This window comes from Diospyros lotus, chromosome 7 (assembly GCF_014633365.1).
Source record: "Diospyros lotus cultivar Yz01 chromosome 7, ASM1463336v1, whole genome shotgun sequence".
Taxonomy (NCBI): Eukaryota; Viridiplantae; Streptophyta; class Magnoliopsida; order Ericales; family Ebenaceae; genus Diospyros; species Diospyros lotus.
The window spans coordinates 37,811,110-37,836,333 of record NC_068344.1 but is presented as its reverse complement, the minus strand read 5'-3'; the positions used below and the strand labels follow the sequence as shown (position 1 = coordinate 37,836,333).

The 25,224-nt window shown below is 37.9% G+C and overlaps 2 protein-coding genes across 3 annotated transcripts; one reads left to right on the top strand and one right to left on the bottom strand.

Annotated features, from left to right (window-relative positions):
• Positions 1-3,951: 3,951 nt before the first annotated feature.
• LOC127806172 (sphingoid long-chain bases kinase 1) lies at positions 3,952-19,185 on the top strand. 2 transcript variants are annotated; one of them, XM_052343280.1, is made up of 10 exons: positions 3,952-4,459; positions 5,036-5,111; positions 10,611-11,181; positions 11,281-11,637; positions 12,231-12,324; positions 12,425-12,462; positions 12,898-13,044; positions 16,245-16,344; positions 17,234-18,180; positions 18,641-19,185. In XM_052343280.1, the coding sequence occupies exons 3-10, from the start codon at positions 10,762-10,764 to the stop codon at positions 18,788-18,790; spliced, it is 2,253 nt and encodes a 750-aa protein (XP_052199240.1). In that variant the 5' UTR covers positions 3,952-4,459; positions 5,036-5,111; positions 10,611-10,761; the 3' UTR covers positions 18,791-19,185. The 2 variants fall into 2 exon arrangements, with proteins under 2 accessions (XP_052199240.1, XP_052199238.1); XM_052343278.1 differs by lacking the exon at positions 5,036-5,111.
• A 1,254-nt stretch (positions 19,186-20,439) lies between these two features.
• Positions 20,440-23,048, bottom strand: LOC127806788 (leucine-rich repeat extensin-like protein 2). The gene is given in 3 exon segments (XM_052344303.1): positions 20,440-20,997; positions 21,034-21,834; positions 21,837-23,048. Coding segments are annotated over 3 exon segments (2,145 nt in total). The 5' UTR covers positions 22,930-23,048; the 3' UTR covers positions 20,440-20,746.
• Positions 23,049-25,224: the final 2,176 nt, after the last annotated feature.

Sequence of the window (25,224 nt, the reverse complement as noted above, 5' to 3'; positions counted from 1 at the left end):
GCTACGGAGGCCAAGTCCACCGGAGAAACGTCTCCCTGGATGGTGGAGTAGGGCAGCAAGAAGTAAACTTGGCCGCGCTGGAGCTGGGTGCTGGAGTGCAGGGGCTTGAAGGCGCCGGCGCCGGAGACGATGAGCTGGGCCCTGGTGCAGAGGAAGTGGCGCGTCGGCTTCCCGGTGACTTCGCCGGCGGAGACGGGGTAATCGAACTCTTCTATGAATCCGTTCAGGTGCACCACTCGAGTGGTGTTGAAGGTAGACGTCGGCGAGGAGGAGACGCACGACAAGCTGCAACCCATTGTGCTATGCGACTTCTTCTAACTAATGCAGAGATACCATAGAGAAGTATGAATTTATAAAGCTTCCCCATATCTGCCAGCGTAATTCACAGGGTAACCCTACCTATATAAGTCCAATTTTGAATATTTTATTCAAATATCCAAGTCCAAATAATTTTAGTGCCAAGTAGACCCAACTGTGCAGCCGTGGGATTAGGGTTGGACTAAGTGCAGTGCCCTTTTTTTTAAAGGTAACTCTGAACTTAATCTCATATATGCAGTAATGGAGTCGGTAGATGGGTCATGTCCCACTATTAAGATACACAAAAAATTATTAAATTTTAATTTATAACTAAAAGGATATTAAATTTTAATTTAATATATAATTTTATAACTATTATTATTTATCATTCAAATAACAGAAATGATTAAACAATACAAATAGTTATTAAATATTAAAATATAAAAAAATTATTGAATTTTACATTAAATTATAAAACATAAGTATTTCGTTAACCTCTTTTAACATCAGTTACTACTGATAGATATAAAATTATATATTAAATTAAAATTTAGTAAATTTTTAATTATAAGTTAAAATTTAATAATATTTTTACACCTTAATTTAAAATTTAGTGTGGATTTATGCTATTTAGGCCCATTCATCCATCTCACCTTAGTTAAACTTTGAGTATGCCCCTTCCAAGGATCAGCTGTCCCTAAATACCGTCCCAATTGAAGGAACTGCACTATAATTGCACTGGGAAAGCGACCCAATTAAGAATCAAACAAGACCAAGTAAACGGAAAGGAATATATGATTATAATTCAAGAAAGAGTCAAATCAAGGAAGAGTCAAAAAAGAGACTAAATAGTTCGTTAAATTTTGTATTAAAATATAAAAAAAATAAAATTTAATTTATAATTCAAAAATTATTAAATTTTAATTTTATAATTATTTTCAATTATAATTAAAATAAACTAATAAAATTTTAGCATTTTTGTATTTGATGTAAAGTTTAATAATTTTTTTTTGTACTTTAGTACAAAATTTAATGATCATTTAAGTTATTTAACCTTCTATATAGTTAATCACAATATTATCTCATTAGTCTTTTTAACGATAATTGACAATAATTATAGAATTATATACTTAAATTAAAATTTAATAACATTTTAATTATAAATTAAAGTTAAGTCATTTCTTTTTTATCTTAATACAAAATTCACTATTTATCTTATTTAGCCGTGAAAGATACTACGCGTTTGGCGTCCATCCCTTCTTGGGCGTTGGTTTGTTTTTGTCTTTGTTTATTCATTCAGCTAATAAAAAAACAAAGAGCAGAGTAGAAATCAAGTCAGCCCGCCCTCTCGCTTACGTTTAACTTGATTCGTGCTTTCTTTCACCGTGTCCTCGCGGGCATTCATCATCGCTTCGGAGATGTCTGTCAGTTGACTGCTTCTGCCTTTGTCTTGCAGTCTTCAAAACAGTCCACAATTTTGTGCCCAATCAACAGTCAAATTATGCACTTCACCCTCACTGTTGCTTTCGAAAGACTGAAGAATAGCTGCTAGTTAGGGTTTAGAGACGATGATCAAAAAGTTAGATTGTCATTTGATCGTAATTGTTGAATATAATAATAATAAATTTCCTTATTAAAAATTTATTTTTTAATTATTAAAATTTTGTAAAATATAAAATTATCAGATGAGGTAAGTTATTTTCTGTACAAATTCTTTGAATACTGTAGAATTTGAATTTGTATATTTTTTAATCTATATATCTTAGTTAATACACACTACCTTAGACTTTGGTTTATATACCCATCAAATACAATTAAAGGTTGATTTGAATCACGCTAATATTATATATATTTTACTTTGGTTTGCACAATTCCATCCTCACATTTAATATGTTATTAATAGCTATATTGTATTCTTTTAATACCTAATAATAGTTTGTTATGCATTATTCTTCATATATATATATTACGTTAAAGATCCCAGAAACTATGCCATGCGACAAATGTATTTGCTTAAAACTTTAAAAACATTTGGATCAAACCAAACAAAAAAAAAATGTTACGATGAGAAGTTATAACAAAATGAATGTTGTTGTTAACTTGGGGTATCTCATAGGTGATGTTACATATCATTAGATGGAAGTTATTGACGGCCACTTAACCCAACATGACCTTCCTTATTATTTGAGGTTGCGTTGGGCAAAGTGCTTCCTCACCCATGGCCCACTATGGTACGATCTGGGCTTGTGTTGTCTAACTTTTCATCTTCTTTTTTCAACTTTATAGGTAATAGGTAGGGACGGACTTAGGAGCAGATCTGGAAAAGACCTGACCCCCAAATCTAGAGTATTTTAGCTTTCTTCCCCTCAAATAAGTTAGATCTGCCTTACAGATCTGCGAAAAGGTTGAATTTGGAGGGACTGTAACAAATAAGTTAGATCTACCTTGCAGATCTGCGAGAATGTTGAATTTGGAGGGACTGCAACCCTTGCAGCCCCTCTAAATTCGTCCTTGGTAATAGGCCTTTATGATGTAAGCAAATTGCATAACATATTAAGTTGCTCTATATGAAACAAGTATTGTTACGTGTGCCATCAGGATATAGCAATATACTGATGTCAATCAAGTGGGTTACAAGTTTGATTTTGCCCTGCATAAAGGCAAAAACCTGACCCAACCTGTAATTTACCTTTCTTGGCATAATTGAGGGCATGAATACCGAAATCCGCACAAGAACAATTATCCCAAGTATTGTTACATGTACGAAGATGTTGGGCTAACCAATTTGTCATTTTTAGTTGTAGTCTCCAAATATTTGAAATATATTTTGTCTATTCTATTATTTATCAATATTAGATTTAGTATTGAAGCCTTTTTAATGAGAGATCACAATTTGTTATATATTTTTTTTTGGAATAGAAAATATGAAGCAAAATAAAAATTACAAATAAACATTTTTTTTTCTTGTTTTTAAAATTTTAACGATGAAAATAGGCAACAAAATGTACGCTTTTATTTTTGCGTGTTTTAAAACAATGAAAATAAAAGTTAAAAAAGTTTAATCTAGAGTTATAATACAATAATAGAAGATTATAACGTATAACAAGAGTGATTGAATAACATATGTCGAGTGAGTAAAATGACAAGAACACTTTGTTGTATCGCCAAAGTCGACAACAAAGTCGAGACGTTAAAACAAAAAAATGAGTATTTTTGTCATTTTACTAATTAGGCATATAGTAGTGGTGGAATTACATGTTAATGAGAATGTACAATTGTCTCCTCCCTAGCTTCTAAAATTGGCCTAAATTATCTTGGTGTTGTACATAAATTACTATGCTTTCTAATATTTGCTCAATTGATATAAAAAAAAGATGGCAATTAAGTAATGTGAATTTAATATATAGATTTAGATTTTGATCCCACTAACCCAAGATCTTGACTCTGCCGTTGTCACTGGCATCTTGAATGGACGACTAATTTGGCAAAAGAATATCATTATTTATGACAAAAACACGAGGAAGCTGAAGTGAAAATTTGGGCGGGAAATAAGGGTTGAAGTGTAATTTGACCGTAAATGAGGAGAATTAGAAGAATATGGGCAATGTTTCCGGGTTAAAAGGACAAAAAAGAACAAAAATATCAGTTGTCTACCTATCTCCAGTCCTGGCCAGATAAGTATCGAGTGTATTTTCTCTTGAATTGGGGTTTTGTTCATTTGATGGACGATTGGACACGACGACGGCGGGGAAGAGTTCAAGAGGGAGAGGAAGAGCGATATCGAGGAAGAGACAGACAGTGGTTTTGAATCGGCCGAGGTGGAATTGGATCCATCGTTTTGCATAGGAAAAGCTGATCTGACCTGACGCCGTAATCATCATCTTCGTCATCGTCATCCGAACCACCAACCTTGGAGGCGCCGTCAATCAGGAGCTGAAATCGGCACCACGTGTTGCTGGTCGCCGCTGATTCTTAGTTATAGGCGCCTGATATCACTTGATCTGCGTCCGGTTGTTGCCGCCGACGTCTACAAGCTGTAACTCGAAAATTCACCTGTTAGGGCCTGGCTGTCGAAGATCTGAGCCGCTGCGGTCTGCGTAAGTGGGAGGCCCTAACATTCATCAACTCTGGAGTTGTGTTCGGCTACGATAATTGAATTGAGGTGATTTTTGGTCCTTTGCCTCCCCATCTTCTGTAATTTTCCTTTGCAAATTTGAGAAACCTAGTTGCGTGTTTTGCTGAATAAATTGCATTCGGCGCCAACGTCTTTTGCCACTTCACAAATGAATATATATTGGCAGAAGGTAATGTTGTTCTGCTGAATACATTAGGGAACGAATGACGGGCAGTCTCATAAATCTGGAGAACCGTTATATTTGTTCAAGTGTCTCTGTTGGTAGTCATGTTAATGCGTCCTTTAGCTGCGTTTTCTTCTTTGGTTCTGTTATTTTATTGTTTTCTCTTCTGAACGGGTCTACATTGTCTGACACTTCTACTTTCCGGTACTCTTTTTTTGTCTGGATTTTGGGTGCTGGGGGGAGGGGATGGGGAATTGTTACTCTATTTCTTGGAGAAGCAAGCCCAGGTGTTCTGTCATAAGCTTACCAAGGACACTAATTGCATATAAGTTGTGATTACAAATGGATCCCCTGGAGCTGTTGGATTTTGATTTTTGTATTTCGCAATTCATCTTCAATATTGGTGAATGGAACTCCTAAAGTTCACTTGTGTTCTTTAGGTTTGTGGCAAGAATATCTCATCTCTCCACATCCAGTACTTATTGTTATGGAAACATTGACCTGGATAGTTCAAAGGTATAAAGGGTTGGTTGGCTTTCCTCCTTTTTATGCCTGGTCCTTCCGTCAGCTGACGGTTTTCCCCATTTCTGTTCTTTTTGTGGCTGATCCTCTTCTATTTTTTGATGCTAGGGTAAGAGATTTGAGAATATTGAGATTCTTGTTTTTATTTTTTGAGGTTGTGTCATGCTTGCATGGTAATTTAGCTAAGAATGAGATCATTTCTGTTGGTAATGTGGTTACTGGTATATTATTAACTTTTTTTGGTTGTAGAATTGGTTCTTTCTCTTTCTCGTACTAAGCACCTGCCTTAGATGCAAATCTAAAGCCAAATCATCATGGAATGGTATGGTTGAGAGAGATGAGAAGAAGGCATGTCTTGTGAAAAAGGCAATATACTTGTCTAAAGGTGGTAAAGCTACCCTTCATGAGGGTCCTTTGCTACCTATTCCTGTTTGATGTTCTTGTTTCATATTGCAATTTCAATCTGTGAGATGAATTTAGTTATCACCTTGTAGGTGGGAGAAGGTGCATCTTTCTTTTGAACACAAGAGTTTACCTACTAGGATCCTTAGGCTTTCCAAGTACTGAGCTCTCCTTGGAAATTGGCTTTGGATACATGTTCTTAAAAGAGTCTTTGCTGGATAGTGATTTCTTGTAAATTTGGGTGTTCATGGGGTGACTGTTGGGAACAGTTCTTTACCTTTTGGTTGTGTTATATTTTGAAAGTTTGGAATGCTTTATTTAGGAATGTTGGTTCTAAGGTAGCTTTTTGTGGTTGAATTAGATTTTAGCTATACAATTATTGTTGTTAAAAGCCTTGAGTGACACTTTTTCTGACCCTTTTAGTTTTGCTAGAGACTGAAGCTTTTGCAAGTATTTCCTTAGCTTTTTCTAAAGACTGAGTTTGGTCTTCTATCTATAGAAGAAATCTTGAGTATTGGGAGGTTGGTTCCACGGCATATCATTTTGTTATACTTTATGAATGTTCTCAGTCTGGGTAATTTGAGGACATATTGTTTTAGAGGACTTTGCCTGGAGGATGATTTATGATTTGTTCATTTGCTAGTGTTCTTTCTGATCAAGGCAGTTTCTTCCTTTTGGATGTTATTAGGAGATGAACAAAATAAGTGGATCATGACAAAAGATGCAATCATGGAAGTGAAAGTTCCTGTCATGTAAGGATTAATGGCAGGCGGTTTGTCATCATAATGAATCATTTCCAAACAGTTTAGTTTAGAAGTTCAATCTACTCCAACATTGTATGAAGCACATCATAAAAATATTTGGTTGCCAATCTCGATGTTAATTCCGTTGAAGAATTTTTAGAAAAATACAATAACATAAGACATAAAGGTGTTAGTGCCATTAGCATAGCATACATGCTTATATATCCACTTCATTTTCTTAAACACTACTTGTAAACAATAGTAGGTCGTGCTCTAGAATGTTACGAATGAACATGGATAACATATGGCAATAGGATATTAGAAGTTGTATTTCAGTTGGGGATGTGGTGGTGACAGGTCAGTATTAGTGAGGAAATGGGAGCTCATTTTTGACAGGTGGTGAGTAAAGGGCTGCAGGGGTCCAAGCCAATGTAAAAAGTGGGTTAATTGAGGGGTATGGCAAGTGCTTGAGAAATGTGGTGCTGTAGTAATTTTAGTTAGTAGTGGTACCTCCTTCAGGTGGAGGACTGTGATGAAATGGGAAAGAATCAAGTTACAAAAATAATAAAGCACACATAACAGTTTTCCAATTGCAGCCAGTATAGGAAATTCATCTTTTATATCGAATTTATGTAGTCCTTTTGATCATTTGAGGGGTATTTTAGCCATCAAAACAAATAATTTGTTGTTGTTTGATGAGAGGGTGGAATTTATTTCAAGATTTGTAAAATAAGGGTGAAGATAAGACCATGGATAGAAATAATTTACAGGCTAAAACTCATGTAACCAACCTCATTTAGTGGGATGACGGCTTGGTATTATGTTGTTGTAAGGCAAGGGTAGTCTATATAAGTTGTCTAAATTAAGGGGTAATGAGTGTTTTTTCAGATACCTTAGGGGTGATCAGTGTGATTTACCTTTTTGTCAATGATTTAGAGTTGGGGATACTTTGGACACTTAAAGTACTTGGTTGTTGTTTGCCTTAGACATCACGATATGAAATCTGGCTATAGTAGTTAGTTGCTTGCTGATAACTGGAAGTAAAGGAGCAAATGGCATTTAGCTATTGCAGAATTATTTTAGGTATTGGTTATTTCAGTTGTTTGTCATTGATTGGCTGTTGTTGCTTGTCAATCAGTTGGTAGTTGTCTGTTGGTCGTTAGAGATAGTTTCCCTCCAAAAGAGAAGTCTTCTCTCCTCTCTAAAGCCTGGGATCACAACAATCATATTTCAGTTGCTCTCTCTCTCTCTGTACTTCCTTAGGGCTGTTCACTGGTCTACAGTTAATTTCCGTTCTTGAACCTTAAGTTTAAGGTGCTCTTGGTCGGAGACCTAACCCACCAACTAAAGTCCATTCTATTGTCAAATAGAATGGCTAAAGGAACCAGAAGCAAGATTGCTGAAAATACCAAACAAATGGAATCCCTTCAAGAGAAGATGATGATGGAAATGAATGACATTGGGGATTGACGCAGCGTGTAGCGCGTGTGTGAAAAAAATACACCAAAATAAACTCTTGAAAGAACAAACTTCAATAGCCGAATGTTGGCTTTCAAGAAGACGCAAAAACAAGATTGTTTTGCTAAGAAAACCCAAATAGGTTGCCGAAATTTGTATTGAGAAAAACTGATTACAAACTCTAGATTTTAGACATATTTATAGTGTTTGGCTAATCCATCTAATACTTGTAAATAAAATCCAACTAGAATAAAATCATCTAACTAGAATCCTACTAAAAATAAAACTCTAATCAAATATGAAATAGAATTAAAATCCTAAAACATATGAAGTAGAATAGAAGTAAAAATCCTAAAAAATCTAAAATCTTGAAAACTTATGGAGGTCTACTGTAGCGCTACTGTAGCATTACTGTTCTAGCCGGTTACTGTTCTGATTTGGGCCGGGTCGGCCTTGGACCGGGTCTTGAATATTAGTGACTACATCATTCACCTCTACTTGAGAAAAAATTCGACCTCGAATTTTGGTCCAAGTAGGACAACCTCATGTCTAACAAGTACATAGAGAGATTAGCCACATTGAATGTTTGGAAATACCCAAACCCTAACTCATTATAAGGATCAAAGGCTGCATAGTATTGTGGAGGCCACCCACAACATGAACAACTGGAACAGTCCCTGGTTCAGAACCCTTGAACTTTTCTGCTGAGGGAACATGAGCAAAGACATTCCTCCCCCTCTTAGCCCTATTTTCGTTGGCATCGGTCCAACCATCGCCATGTTTGTTGCCCTCTTCCTCCACTGTATTATTACTGTTAGATTGAGGACGTTGAACATTCCATCTTGAGCGCTTCTCTAATTTGGTAGATCTTATCACAAGTCCTTTTCCTCTCATCAGCTTTCTTGATTTTGACTCCTCAACAGCTTTCGAATTCATTCGTAGATTTTTCTTGCCTGGAGAAGTAGTCTTCTGCAACTGTTTCGAATAGAAGCTTATTCCATGACTATCAACAGTCTCTCCATCACTTAAAATATTGATGCTTGAATCCTCCTTTGGTCCAAGCACTTGATCAGGTATAGCAACAGGTGCTACAACATTCTTAGTTTCAGAATCTAATTTCAGATTAATGTCGAAAGTAGTTGCACTACTCGAATTAACTAGCCTAGGAGATCCAATACCCCTATCCACAAAGAGACCCCTGTGACCATCTTGCTTTTGAAATTGGAAAGGTGAATATGTTCCAATTGCCTTCGATTCAACCATGCCAGAGCTTGAATAAACTGTAGAAGGATTTGCTACCATGACCTCCATCTCCTTTTCGATTAGAAGAAACACTACCATCCTTGGATTGTAAAGCAATGTCTGAGCCCTCAGGACTGAAAAATACCCTAGTATGAGTCAATAACTTTGGAGTTTGTGTCATGTTAGCAGCATAAACCAGACTTGAGTTTGCCAACATTGAGGTTGCTAGGACAACATAATGTTCGAGATCAAGCTCCAAACTCATCGAAAAGCCATTCTTTAGTTTATACTCATCGTTCCCCTAATGGTTGTGTTGCTGCGCATTCCTCCTAATCTCTCTACCACTAGGGTTGGCTATCATACGACCAAGATCCTCCTCATCGTCGCTATCATCCATCATTGGTCTTTTAGAATTAACGAGGACCGAATTAATGGCTAGTCTTCCTGGTTTAATGTAGCCAGCTTGATTCACGTCATTAGTCCAATTCCGGTTATCATTAACTTGTTGTAAAATGCCCAATTGATTGCGGATTCGCTCCAATTGCTGCTTCATTGTACGAGTTATTTCCCGTTGTTCTTCGATTGCTCTCCAAACTGCGAGCAACCCCCGATTACCGTCATGAGGCTAGTTGCTACCGTTACTTTCAAGATTGGTCATTTGATTGGTTAATTAACCGCTCTGATACCACTTGACGCATCGTATAGCACGTGTGTGAAAAAATACACCAAAATAAACCTTGAAAAGAATAAACTTCAATGGCCGAAGCTTGACTTTCAAGAAGATGCAAAAACAAGATTGTTTTGCTAAGAAAACTCAAATAGGTTGCCGAAATTTGTATTAAGAAAAACTGATATCAAACTGTAGGTTCTAGGCATATTTATAGTGTTTGGCTAATCCATCTGATACTTGTAAATAAAATTCAACTAGAATAAAATCTTCTAACTAGAATCCTAATAAAAATAAAACTCTAATCAAATATGAAATAGAATTAAAATCCTAAAAACTTATGGAGTTCTACCGTAGCGCTACTGTTCTTGCGCTATTGTAGCATACTGTAGCATTACTTTTCGGGCCGGTTACTGTTTCAGTTTGGGCTGGGTCAGCCTTGGACCGAGTCTTGAATATTAGTGACTGCATCAGGGATGAATTAAAGGCTGAACTGCAAAACATGCAACAAAAGCAAGAGCAACAACTCCAGCAAATTCAAGAAGGGATCACAACACTTGTGATTTCTTTCTCACAAAATAAGTTGAGTACTTCAAGAGCACTTGAATTCAATGGAGAGAGACCCCTTTTTCCTCACCCTAGTACCTTACCAAACTCTTCTTTTCACCCTACTACTTTTTCTTTCTGAAATTCCTCTAGTCAATTTCCTTCCATATCAAACCTAGGAGTCTGCCACTAAATTTTTCTCTGTCTATCCGCTTTTTGCTAAATATTTGTTCCATATCATCCACTCTTCTCACAAGATCCTCAATTAGTCTTCTTCTCACATGATCAAACCTTTTCTTAATTGTGTCTCACTCATTTTATCTTTAATAAGAGCCACTATGACCTTATTGCAAATAACTCCATTCTAATTTTATCTTTGAGTTCTATGCATCCATGAAAAAGACTATGCTGAAATTTTTGACATGATTTTTACAGGATAACAGCTTGGGTGAATACAATGCAGGTCGATATGTTATGCTGAATTATACTGCCAATTTCTGTAGATCACCTCCTGTACAGCTTATGCAACGGCACCATTGCATTCTGTCTTCCATGTTTTATATCTGTTTTCTACAGTGACACAAATATGCAGAAGAGTGGGAGTCTTTCTAAGAATAATTCATTGAGGTTGACAACCCAGCAGTCCCTTCGCCGCTTGGGATTGTGTTCTCCAACAGCAACTGGACAGCACTCTTCCCCAATAGTCTTTCCAGAAAAACGTGGTAAGGTAAAGACTTCAAGGCGTGCTGACACAAATGTTGCCAGTGAGGATCTCAAGAAAGTAAAAAGTGAGGAGCACAGGATTGATATTGGAGATGAGCAGTCTGATTTGTTGGGACATGATGTATTTTCTGGAAAACTGGCTCTGGATAAGAGAAAGACAAGTAAAAGTAATGATTCTCAGACGTCAACAGAGACTGTGAGCCAGGATGTTGTTGATGCTAAACTCACAAGGCAGGCACTAGTCTGGGGTTCTCGTATGCTGCATCTAGATGATGTGATTTCGGTGAGCTTTTCTAGATTGTTTTGCTTTTTGGCTGAATAATTAAGCCTGCTTTTATATAAGTATAAATTGGACTCATTGTATAGTTCAATCTCTGTGTAGGTATCGTACAATATAGGTCTGAGACACTTTACTATTCATGCATACCCTATCAAAAAGGCTTCATGTGGCCTTTCTTGCTTTATTAAAACTGGGAGAAGTAGGAAGGATTTCCGCTTCTTGGCAGCTAGCTCTGAAGAAGCAGTACAATGGGTTAGTGGATTTGCAGATCAGCAATGCTATGTGAATTGTCTGCCTCATCCTATGAAGCAGGCTGCAGATATAGTTGGTGGTGATTTTCTGTTTGAATCACATATAAAATCTAAGAGTCCACCTAAAATCCTTGTGATTTTAAACCCGAGATCTGGACATGGTCGTTCAAGTAAAGTTTTTCATGGTATGGTGGAACCAATATTCAAGGTATGTTGACATTTCTGGAACACTTTAGAAGTCTGGTTTGAAACTTCTGTAGAAAACAAATACAAGAACTGTTTGCTTATTTTGTTGTTTCTTAGAGCTTAAGAACTTCCCCAATTACAAGAGTAATCTTAAGATAACTAGATACTCTAATGCTTTTGAATGCAACTAGTAGTGTGGACATCCTAGGTCTTCAACACAACCATCAAGTTTCAGCACCCTCTACCTTTCAAAATCTAGAAGACCAGAATAAAGTGCTGTAGAATTAAATAATCCAGAATTTGCAAGTTTGTAGAACCTCCATTTCTTCATCATCATCTTCCTCTATTCCTATGTCTGTGTCTGATGCTCTGGCTCTCTTGTCTTCCTGTCAAACATGTTGTTCCAAGATTCCTTGACCATGGCTTAAAATTGTGCATCCCTTCTCAAGAGGTTGATAACCTTCCACCTCAACACTTTTCTGGATTACATCCATATTTGGGTTGTAAAAGTTGAATAATGAGGCATTATATCCTCAATATGAGAAAGTTGGTAGGCCCATAATTCTTTTCTTTTTTATATCATGCAATTTATTTCAGATTTGCAACCTGTAACAGCTTGCAGGGTTTAAGATGGAGGTGGTCAAAACAACATCTGCAGGTCACGCTAAAAATCTTGCCTCAAGTGTTGACTTCAGTACATGTCCTGATGGTATCTCCAAACTATTTTCTGTTTCACATTGGTTCTAGTATGCTATGACATACTAACATTATATTTTGGACTTTTGTTCATTTGTGATATTGTTTTGCAGGAATTGTTTGTGTTGGAGGTGATGGGATTGTTAATGAGGTAAATCAAAATTTTCGGTTATTTTTGTCCATTCAAATTATGAATGACTTTTCCTGAATATTTATTATTTACCTTACCCTTTTGATAATTATATTACATATACAAAATGCAAATGAATGTTTCTATATGTACTCAGTAATATCAAATATTGGTGAGTTTTAAGTTTTAACCTTGTCAATTAATTTGATTTTCTCCCCCTTCACCTAGTTGACAGAAGGTAATTATAATTTTTGGGGCTACAAATTATATTCTTTCATTGTTATAAAGTAATTTCAAACTCAGAGGTTATGGATTGTATTTGAAACCTGTGTATTAGTTTGTGATTTGGATATCTTTCCTGTGTATTAGTTTATATCTTTCACGTGTTTGGATTTTTAGATGTTTCTTGTTTTTGTTATTGAGAAAAGGCTCATGCCATATAGCACTTTTCTTCAGGTTTTGAATGGGTTGCTCAGCAGAGACAACCAGAAAGAAGCAGTTTCTATTCCAATTGGAATTATACCGGCTGGTTCAGATAATTCTTTAGTTTGGACTGTCCTAGGAGTTAGAGATCCAGTCTCTGCTGCTATAGCTATAGTAAAGGTAATCTTTTTTTCTTTTCCGGTCACTACATAAATGATGGAATGCCGATTATCTTATGATATTCAAATATTAAATTTCTTCAACTTTCCAACACCTGATTGCTTTTTGATGTTCGTTAAATATATCTCAAAACATTGCTATTTGATATCTGCCATTCTTTTTCCTTTTCTTTAAATATTATTTCATGCTAGTTTTATCTCTACATAATTTTCCTTTTTGTTTAAGGAATAATATTGAACATATCCTATCAGTTTTTCTCAACACATTTGATGTTTTCCCTGTGCTAGTTCTGTTTTGTTCCCCCTCCACTTCTTTTTAGTGCACTAATGACATTATCTTAACAGCTTTATATTATCAAAACACACAATTAATTTGATATAGAGGACTAGTCCTTGTATTACATTTAGGTTTGATATTAAGTATATGGGCTTTATAAAAGGTAAGGCAATGGATAGAAATAAATGGAAAGCTAGAATTTATGTAGCTGACCCCACAGTGGGATAAAGGCCTAGTCTGTTCTTGTTGACTAGTCCTTGTTTTTGAACAGTGTTGAATCAATAACTGCTGAAAAATGATACTACTACTACCAAGGAATATAATATCATTTCAATTTAGTCACAAAACCAAAGAGAAGAATAATGTGAATCTAAAGTTCCTCACGTTTGATTAACCAATGATATTTCAGAGTCTTGACTAAAATTTGTAGTTTGGGCCAAAATGATGGTGGATTGAAATTCAATTTTCAAGAAGAGAAATATATTCAGTAGATATCCAAAGTGATTCTCTGCATAGGGGCCCCACCTTAAAACTGAAAAGTACAGCAAATGAAGGGAAAGAGAGTGCCAGTAAACTTGCTCTGGCCAGGGGGCCTAGTCATTAGATGTTCGGGGCCTTGAGTTTGTAGGCATCATGGGATTTCTGATCAAATGTTCAAACATGTTCACAAGGTACCTTTTCCTCCATTCTTTTCTTTGGTCCTTTATCTTTTTGGATTTCTTCTGCCCCTTCTCTTTTCTATGCAGGTTTGCTGCATGTAATTGGGTGATTTAGCTATTGCTCTTTAGAAATATAATTATTAGTTTTTATAGTGTTATATTGTAAAATGATATATTGTATTATATCATAAATGAGCAGCTAACAGATTTGGTCTGGGACAGAGCATCTAACAGGTTTGGTCAAACTAGGTGCTATCTAGGTCTTTGGTCAATCCTCTCTTCATTACTCTCAATGGAATGGGGTTTAGGGTCAGCTTTCATTAGTACTAAGTTGTCATTAGACTTGCTATTTCCTTGGGTGAGTTGGGCCTTCTTTTGGGAACAAGTTTCAATGTTCGGCCTGTTATGGGTTAAACTGGAGCCAATATTCCACAGTTTTATAAGAGCTAGGGATGGTGACGACCAGAGAAAAAGAACAGAAAGGGAAGAGAGTAAGAAAATAGGAAGAAGAGGAAGAAGAAGAAATCAAAGACAAGGAGAGAAAAGAGAGAGAGAGGGGAAAATAGCAAGAAGAAACTTATAAAAGAGAAGAGGGAGGACAAGGGGAAAAGAAGCAGCAGAGAAGAAGAGAAAGAAAAAGATTAATAATTACTATTTTATATTCATAATAAATAATTCCTAGGTTTATAAGATCGTTATAAATTAAATTGGAAATTAATTAAATTAGAATTCCTAATTCTCTATAATTTTTAAATAATTTTAATATAACTAGAATTAAAATTCTAAAATATTTTTCAGCTAATCGTTCTCCTTGGCTAAGTAGAACTCTCCTTCAAAGAGTTAAAACAAGGCCAAAACTTGAATTATTTGGGATCAGTCTCTCTTCACAAGTTGCCATGGTGTTGGTGTCTTGATCTGATGAGAGAGCAAGATTCCAGGCCTCTGGCAAAGGCTTGGTTGTATTAATTTTAAACTCTTTTTTTTTTGGATTGCTATTAACTTTAAGCTTTAACCAGGTCCTTTTTGTATTTAGCAAAACTTTTATGTGAGAAATAAGGAAAAGTTGTAACTTTTTCTTCCTTCTTTTCTCTTATATCCTCCTAGGTCTTCTAGATTCTAAAATATTCCTTTCTTCGTGCTGCTTTTCTTTCATTGGTTTTGGCAATCTGGCCTGATTTTTCTCATAACCTGGTATTATTTTTTGAAAAATTATCTGTATTCTGATTTTGTTCACTATATCCATGCCTTTCACTCAATGATGAAAAATACAATGCAAAGAGCTACACTATCTAACATATAAGTATTGTGATTGTGATGCCTCTGGAGTAGATGCATAGGTTAAAAGATTTAAATGATTAATTTCTTAAATAAAGAAGGGTACAAGAGAGAAAATATGCTAATCAGGGAAAGTACTACAAGTGATGAGTCAGACACCATCTTACTGGGAAATCAGGAACTTGGTTGCTTATAATCCTCAGTAGTTAATGCATATCGGGCTAGCTCCCCAATGCACACCTCCCTCCATGTCCAGTTGCAGCAAGGCATATATTTTGCAGAAGACATTCTTTGAAGCCCTGATGAATTTGTTTACATTCTTTTAATGCAAATTCTTGCTGGTAAGTAAACATGCATGCCAGTTCTTTATACCTCTGTTTGTGCTTGTGGGGCTTAAGAATAAAATGTTCCTGATTTCCAATGGAGAAAATTATGGAGAGAAGTTTAGTAAAAAAATAATGATTCATATGGTTCCCCTGTAATAGGGTGACACACATTGGCAAGGAGATTTTAATGAATTTTATCTTGGTATTAGAATGTAGTAATTATAATATTAATGCTAAACTCTGAAAAGTAGAATAAATGAAAGCTCTTTTATTCTTCACCTGAATCTATAATGTGAACTAGAATGATGTAATCTCTCCAATGCCATTTCCACACACACAAGAACCATATAATGACACAGTCTTGGACCCATTACAAAAATGAGTTTACCATGTTGGGAACTCTCATTTTCACTCCTAGTTTGGTACCCAGTCTAATAAGACATTCTGCAAGGGATTGTGGAATGTAATAAAATCATAGTTAGTGAAGGTGATATTTTAGAGCAGTTTCTTGAGCATGCAAAGATAAGAAATCATATTAATTTGAAATGTTTTCCTTTCCTTTTTGAAGTCCTTGACTTCATTTCTTGTGTTGATATGCATTGTTATAACATCCAATTATGTCCATGCAGTTAACTCATCTTCTGTTGGTTTTTGCCTGTTTCAGGGAGGGCTCACTGCCACAGATGTTTTTGCAGTTGAGTGGATTCAAACTGGGGTTATTCACTTTGGGATGACTGTCTCATACTTTGGTTTTGTTAGTGATGGTAATATCATGATACTTTTTTGGTTTAATGCCTTTCAATCTTTTCCTTCAATTCTTTCCAATTAGAGAGTTGGATGAATTAAATAGAAAATAAAGTAATTATAAGTCGATTTGGTGTTGTTTTAACAGATTTTGTGTTTGTTCTCATAGTGTTACATTTTTAACTTTAACCCAATTGATGGGATGACGGGAAATGTCTACTTTCGAAAAATCATGATGCAATAGAAATATGAATCTTGTTATACACAAGAAAGTTTAACTTTTTCACACTTTACACCATAAAAAAGATTGTGTTTCTTGGCCTAACTGAGTCTTTGTTCTGTTGTATTCAGTCATTGTGGATTATAGGGTAAGAGGAATTTCTTTAGGGATTACACTTTTTGAAGCAGGTCATATGACTAGAAGTTGCATAAATTGATATTCTTATGTTGCTTAGTTGACATTAGAAACGAGGGTTGAGATTTCTTGCAGTGTTGTGTTTTTCTAATTTTGAAAGCTTGGGATCAAATTATTTTCCAGGTGTTGGGTTCTTGGAGGATATGCAGCCTAAGCTATTTCTGTGGCTTGGAGAATGGCTGCATTTATTTGTGGCGGCTTATTTGGTAGGGGAAAAAAAAAGAACCCTTCAAGGTGCTAGATTATAGAGAGCAGGTTACCTACCAGAAAAAGAAAAAGAGAGCAGGTTTTTGTGACTTTTGTAGTTGGCTCTGTAATAGAATAGGGTCCTCCCTTTAGATTTTTGGTATGGTAATATTGACTGCTGCATCTTTTTGTATATGGGCAGCATCTCGACATTGCCTTCTTTATAAAATACTCTTCTTATGAAGCAAGTCTAGATTTGGTTTGATGATTTCTTTATCTTTCTCATGTACGTCATTTTTGTTTTGCAGTGTTGGAGCTTTCTGAGAAGTATCAGAAGCACTTTGGTCCTCTGCGTTATCTTGTTGCAGGTTTCCTCAAATTCTTATGCTTGCCAAAGTACAGTTTTGAAGTGGAATATCTTCCAGCATCAAAAGAGGCAACTGATCATGAGGGAAAAGCATTGGCTGTCCAGGAAATAGCTGACCTGTCAGACCTGTATACAAATATTATGAGGAGATCAACTACAGATGGCATTCCTAGAGCCTCTAGCTTATCAAGCATAGACTCGATAATGACCCCAAGTCGTATGTCTGGAGGAGAATTAGATACGACTTGTAGTAGCACCCATGCCAGCACAGAGCCATCAGAGTATGTGCGTGGCCTAGATCCAAAATCTAAGCGCCTGTCATCTGGAAGGAGTAATGTGATGGCAGAACCAGAAGTCATCCATCCTCAGCTACCACTTTCAGCAACTCCTAACTGGCCAAGGACTAGGTCAAAGTCAAAAACAGATAAAGGATGGAGTGGTTTGACGGCCACACAAGATGCTAACAGAACTTCTTGGGGAAATGCAGCAATAAATGACAAAGAGGATATTTCATCAACAATGTCAGACCCAGGTCCAATTTGGGATGCTGAACCCAAGTGGGATGCTGAGCCTAACTGGGATGGGGAAAATCGCATTGAATTGCCAGGACCATCAGAGGATGTTGAAGCTGGAGTGAGGAGGGAAGTTGTGCCTAGTCTGCAAGATAAATGGACTGCCGTAAAAGGTCAATTTCTTGGTATCCTGGTCTGTAACCATGCTTGTAAAACGGTTCAGAGTTCCCAGGTGGTTGCTCCAAACGCAGAGCATGACGATAATGCCTTGGATTTGTTGTTGGTTCATGGAAATGGAAGGCTTAGGTTGTTGAGGTTTTTTGTGCTTCTGCAATTAGGTCGGCATCTTTCACTGCCATATGTTGAGTATGTCAAGGTATGAACTAAACTTTACATTTTCGCTGTAGGTGATTCAAATTAAAGTGTTGCTTTTGCAAGTGGTGTTGACCTGAAGGAACGCAAGACCCTATTGCAATATGAGAATATTGAACAACCTCTTAACCCAAAAAAAGAGACAGAATACAAACAACCAAGGCTATTGAAATGTGTTGCAATGAATATAATGCTGTGTTTGGAATTAGGATTTCAAGGAAAGGGAAAATAAAGAAAAAATAAAGATCAATTGGATGTGTTCAATTCTCAGAATGTCCCATATTTTCCTTTACCCTCCAGGAATTGTAGTCCCAAACATATTGTAAAGAACTATGTTAGATATTTTGGGTTTAGACATCCGTTTAATGCATTCTTTTCTTTTTTCTTTGGTTTTTTTTTTTTTTTTAGTATCATAAGAAATAGAAAATGCATGAAGTTCTAACACCATGTTTCGTCTGCAACAGGTAAAGTCAGTGAAGATTAAGCCTGGGAAACACACACACAATGGCTGCGGCATTGATGGGGAGCTTTTCCGAGACCGTGGCCAAATCATGTCTTCATTACATCCTGAGCAATGCCGGCTTATTGGTCGGTCGCCTACTAGTAACAAATGAAAGCTGAGTTCCGCTTGGAAATCTTTGATTTGAGCTCCATGGATGCATATAAGTTCGAATTTTCATTTTGTGATGGTGCAATGAGGGGAGCATTCCGTATCCATTGAAGGGAACTTTTGCTGCTCTGCCATGTTATCTCAACCTCCCACCATTGCATCTTTGCATGCCGAGATCCCTGTAAATTTTTGTCACTGTATTTTTGTCGTTTCGGCCCTCACTTCCTTTACTATCATCCTCCCTTTTATGTCTCTGTATGCGTTCATGATGTATCTTCTTCACCCGCGTTGCGTTCGTTACCGTGTGCAAGCTGCTGCTAATGGTTTCTGTTTGTCGTATACTCGAGTGGCTCCCAACATATTGTACCTAATGAAATGTTTTGGTTTTGGATCACTTAATGCTATGCTAAGCCGCCCCTCTACTCTCTCTTTACTTGTTTTTTTGTTCTTTTGATGTCGTCCATTCTATATCGGTAGGAAAAAGGTTCCCATAAAGACATAAAACTGTTGAAGATTATGTACTCGTTTCATATTTAATTTAAATCTGAAAGTACAAAATTGATATGTTGTCCAGGTCGAGTGATATTATGTTGCTTGCATCGTCCCACCCTTTTTCACCCTACCCCCAGTGCAACCCCCCCTCCTCTCGGTACTCATATCAATCCTTTTTGAAAGTATTGAGTGTGCATCCATTTACACACCAACGTTTGTCTTCTACATATTTGCCAATTGGAAAGCTCTCTACAATGTTGTACTTTTTGAGTTGAGACTACTCACATGTTGGTTTGTAAGGAAAAAAATATGACAAAAGTAATCTCTCCTGACCATTATGGGTAAATTTGACATATATTTATCGAATTTTAAAAATATAATTATTTATTTATTAAATTTTAAATTATTACTATTTACTTATTAAATTTTGTTCAACGTCAACCATCCATCATTTATTACATCATTATTTGATCTTGTAAGCAAAAAATGGCCACATGATTAATGAAAAATGTCTGTATGACTAAAGATTTAACATATATTTATTAAATTTTAAAAGTATAATTATTTAATCACTAAACTTTTAAGTAAATTTAACACTCACTGAACTTTGAAATAAATTTAACACACTCATTGAATTTTAAAAATATAATTATTTACTCACTAAACTTTAAAAACAAATCACTTGTGAAAATTAAAACCAAAAAATAAATAAAAAAATTACTTTAAATGGTTCAATTCTAGAAGCAAACCAAAAGTATAAACTCAATCGAAGAATCAAGAGTATAAATTCAACTGAAAAATCATCATAAAAAGGGCTGCTCGAGTGCCTCAATTTTGAAAGCAATGCATGTGCAAAAACTCAATCAAAACAACAAATAAAAACTCATATGCATTACTTCTTGAAGCAAACTTAGCAACAAAAACTCAAAACTAATTAATCCATCATCCTTTAACCAATTAATAAATAAAAAAATTGCAATTTGTTTACCTCCTTTAAAAACAATAAAATCCACAAAGATGTTGAATTAGATTTATAATAATCACATTTTTCAAATATGTCGAATTAGATTTATGTATTCCTAAAACTTTAAAACAAAACAAACATGGACGATCATAATTGAATGGCAGAAAGAACATTATATAAAATAAACAAACATCAAGTGAATGTATATCTAATTAAATTGACAGTTTACATTACACCATGGTTGTATGACAAACTTGTTAAATGGCAACTCATCACCCCTGACCTGCCCATATCATATATGAATTACAAGAATATCGAAGTAACAGATTGCTAAAAGAAACAAAAAAACCCAAAAATGGCTCTCGGATAAGATTCGAACAGAACACACCGTGTGTTTGCAGTATTCGATCGCGGCAATTCCATTCCTGCAGGGCAGTCCTTGATTGCAGTGAGAACATTGCAATTTTCTCGGGAAAGTGTCGCAAAAAAATTGCGAGGTGTAGATCAATAGTAGGGAATAGCTGGGGGAGGAGGAGATGCATAGGAGACTCCTGTAACGGGAGGAAGTGGTGTGTTGTCGAACGGCGGCGGAGGCGGCGGCGGCGATGGATATGGATACTTTGTTGGTGGAGTTGGAGTATGGAAATGTGATGGTGTTGGCGGGTGATGCCAATGCTGGGAAGGAGGCGGAGGTGATTGTGAATGGACGTAGCTTGGCGGAGGCGGAGGGGGATGCGAATGGACGTAGCTAGGAGGCGGCGGAGGGGGCTGCGAATGGACGTAGCTAGGAGGCGGCGGCGGTGCCGGCAAATCACAACCGGAGTGAGGTGGTTGGTTTGGAGGAGACGAAGCTGGGTTCATCGGCGGTGGAGGCGGTTGAGTTGGATGCTGGTATGTTGATGGGGGAGGAGTGGCGTAATAGAAAGGTGGCGGCGGCGGGGAGGCGTAACTGTGGAACGCTGGTGGAGACGGAGGAGAGGTTTTGGGCTCTGGCGGCACATAGTAAACTGGAGGCGGCGGCGGCGATGATTTAGGGTGAGGGGGGACATAGTAAGCTGGCGGCGGTGAGGATTTAGGTGCCGAGGGAACGTAGTAGACTGGAGGTGGCGGTGCAAGGTGCGTCTTTGGTGATAGCTTCTCAGTAGGAGGCGGGGGCGGAGAATAATGGTAGGCCAATGGTGGAGATGTCACAGGTTGCTTGCTAGGAGCGGGGAGCCAAATAGGTGGAGGAGGCGAATGTCTCTGCTCTGAACTAGTGTGGTTGATCGGCGGGGGTGGCGGAGGAAGATGAGGCTTCGATGAAACGTTACTTGTAGGTGGTGATGGAGGGAGCGAAGGAGACTGGGATGGCAGCGGCGGAGGCGGGTGTGACCTGAAAGCCGGAGAAGATTCGGAAGACGGTGAAGGCGGCGGGGAATGGGGCTGCGGGGATGGGCTGGGTGATATAGCGGCTCTCGGTGGCGGCCCCGGCCTGGGAATAGTAGGAGACCTACGGCGCCTAGAGCTCCTGCTCCTGCTTCTGCTGCTACTACCGCCACCGCATTTGGATTTGCTGCAATCAACAGGACGAGCTGCTTCAGAAGAACACTCCTGGAAGAGCGCTGTCCGATCTTCCCTGGTATGCAGTTTTCCCGGCCATCGGCGACCTTTCCTCCGGTGGATACAGCAGCGCATTGCGGCGCCTCTCCGGTGAAGTAGTTGAAGGAATAGGTGAAGTTCTGTAGCCTGGGAAGCTGGCAAATGCTGGCCGGGATGACGCCGGTGAATTGGTTGTGAGCCACGTCCAGCTGGTCCAAGCTCTTCATCCGGCCGATGGTAGGCGGCAGAGAGCCCTGAAGGTGGTTGAAGCTAACGTCGAAGACCGTCAGCTTCTTGAGGAGGCCGATCTCCGGCGGCAGACAGCCGGTGAGATTGTCGTTCATGAGGACGATCTCATTCAAAGTCTTCCCCATTTTCCCAATGCTGCCCGGAATACATCCCCCGAGGTCGTTATTCGCGAACACCAGCACCGAAACAGGCGAGTTTCCGAGATTCTCTGGAATGCCAAACTGGAACCTGTTGTCATTGAGGAAAATGGCGTCCAAGTCCTTGTCGAAGAGCTTGACGGGCACCGGCCCCTCGAACTCGTTGAACCGGAGATCCAGATACTTGAGAGACGGCAACGACAGCACCACCGTCGGAAAGCCGCCGACGAAGCGGTTGTTACTGAGGTCGAGCTCGTGAAGAAGCGTCATCCCCTTGAACGTCTTCGGAACGACGCCGCAGAAGCGGTTAGAGTTGATGTGAAAGAGTGCGAGGTCAGTGAGTCGACCTAGCTCCGGCGGCAGGTAACCGGCGATGTCGGCGTGGTTCAGGTCGATGCCGGCGACGACTCTAACGGACGGATCGGCGGCAGAAGGAGCACAGAACACTCCGCCGTAGGAGCAGACGTCGGCACCGTTCCAGTTGGCGGTGAAGTTGAAAGGATCGGAGAATATAGCCGACTTCCATGCTTGAAGAGCAATGTAGGCCTGGCGGAGCTTCTGGTTCTCGAACTGAAGCTTGTTCACATCGGCATTAACACCGTCGCTGTCGCTATCGTCATCGTCGGCGGCCGAACAGATCTGAAGAAACAGAGCGGAGAGAATGAAGAAGACGGCGAAGAAATAGGCGCTACGTCCGAACAACGGCGGCGGAGACCGCGGCATTGTGGTGTGGACAGTTTTCCGGCGATGATCGGACGGTCAGAAACCAGGAAACAAATCCAACATAAGAAGAAGTTCACCGGCGAGCTCCGTTGCCAAGCCAGGGCCCGTGTTTTATATTTATAACAAAGCCAAACCCTCTCTTATTTATTTATTAATTTGAATATTTTTATTTATTTTTTATAAAAATAATAATTGGGAAAAACAAAATCAAATGCGCATTGCATGGGATGGGATGGGAGGGGAGGGGAGGCCTGGCTGGATGATTCCTGTCTGCTGCTGCTGCTGCCGCTGACACTCACTACGATTGATTGATTCGGAGCAAAATTATAGGGATGTCCTGCGCGGGTCGATGTTGTGGTGTGCATCCACCGTTGATATTTGGTGATCGATTGATTGATTCATCCGAATCGGATGGATGATGAGTGAACAATAATAATAATAATAATAATAATAATAATAGAGTAAATTAGAGCTGCAGCAGCAGCATCAGGACCTGACACTGACATTAGTCGGTCTTTCTTTAATTAATTATAAATCTCTACTGTTGGAGCCTTTCATTATTGTATTGTATTGAATCTCAATTTTTATACATTTGAATTATATAAAAAATATTATGATCAAAATATCTTGTGCCTTTCAATATATATGTATTATGAGAGATTTTTATCATTAGTACACATTTGTGTACAAAGGTGTACCTACCAAAACTAGACTATAGTATTATTGTTTGTCTCTGACTTCAAATTTTAGGAATTTAATGGTTTCTTCAAAATGTATTGTATTATTGTTTGTTTTAAGCCTTTTAAGGGGTAAATTCAAAGCATTTTTAAATATATAAATTAAATTTTTATCCTAATTAACACCGTTTATTGACTTTTATGTCACAAACCTCCTATAAAATCTTATGATAAAAAAAGAAAAAATTTAAATTATCCTAATATATATAATTTGATCGGATGTGATCATCACGTTGTTGTGTAACTCTAGACTCAAGACTGTGACCTCAATAAATACAGTACATGACGATGATGAGTTTAGTTCAAATTATAGAAAGCTTTTAAGCAAAACTTTTTGAATTGTGACCTCCCTGCCTGCCTGCCTGCCAGCTCATAACAACGAGGAGGCAACTAATGTTGTTTCAGAAGAGAGAGGGAATGATTATTAATAATAATAAGAAGACGACGAAGAAGAAGAAGAAGAAGAAGAAGAGGAGGGAAGGGATTGAAGATGATGATGATGAATGAACGAGTAAGTAATCGAAGAGAAAGCCAACGAATGAGAAGGGAGGTGGAGAAACGTGAGAGGAGCACAGGCCAACGACCATGTCTGTCCCACTTTTTTCAAAACACTCAGCCCCATTCATTTATTTATTTATCTCTTTCAATAGATTGCCAATTGCAATATGCAAGCCAGTTCATTATTAATTATTATTAATAAATAATAACAACATAAAACCCAATTGCCATTGCCATGCATGCTACCTCATAGTATGCTGCTGCATATCATTCATTAGTTATTTTTCGATTCCTCTCTCTCTCTCTCTCTCTCTCTGACTCTCATCACCTGAGAGATCTCATCTACTACCATTTTAACTCCCTTTAAATGCCATGCATTTGCACATTCCAATTTTCTATTAACAGATAATTCAAATTACCATCAAAGTAATTAAAAATGACTTAAGCCAAGCACCACCCGTACACCACATTGAAATCTAATCTAATCTAATCTAATCTAATATGAAGAAATGAACCGAAACTTTCTCCTTTTTGTTTCCAATCCAGAAAAAAAGGAGGGGATCCACCACCGTGCAACATCAACAAGGTAGACCTATATGATCTATTTATCTATGTATGAAATGAAAGTCACTCGGTACTCTAAATATTAATCGGGCAAAGCTTAGCTCAAATACTTTTTAAGTGAATTAAAAAAGAAAAATAAATAAAACCCTGATGATGATAATAATAATAACAATAAGGTTGCTGGGGGGGGCACTAATGTTAGGGAAGGGAAGGGAAGCTTTGTCCGGAGATGGGCCCCGCAAATTCATTGCGGGCACGATGTTCAAGACCTTTTCAATGCCGAATCATATTTTGTCAGACCCTACTCGACGCGTCCATCTCTTAAATTGAAATTTTACTTACTACATTAGGACACCAGACGCGTTTTCCCCTCCTACAAATACTTCACGACAGCTGGGCAAAAGCAAAAGATGGATTGGATGGACCTCCTCTCTCTCTCTCTCTCTCTCTCTCTCTCTCTAGGTCTCTCCCCACCCCACCCCCAACCCTACAGGCT

What these genes read in the sequence shown, in the direction of transcription:
- LOC127806172 (XM_052343278.1), top strand. Translation starts at nt 10,762, where the DNA reads ATGCAGAAGAGTGGGAGTCTTTCTAAGAATAATTCATTGAGGTTGACA. An exon ending in GTGATGGGATTGTTAATGAG is followed by an intron (nt 12,463 to 12,897) that starts GTAAATCAAAAT and finishes ACTTTTCTTCAG; the next exon opens with GTTTTGAATGGGTTGCTCAG. An exon ending in CATATGTTGAGTATGTCAAG is followed by an intron (nt 18,181 to 18,640) that starts GTATGAACTAAA and finishes CGTCTGCAACAG; the next exon opens with GTAAAGTCAGTGAAGATTAA.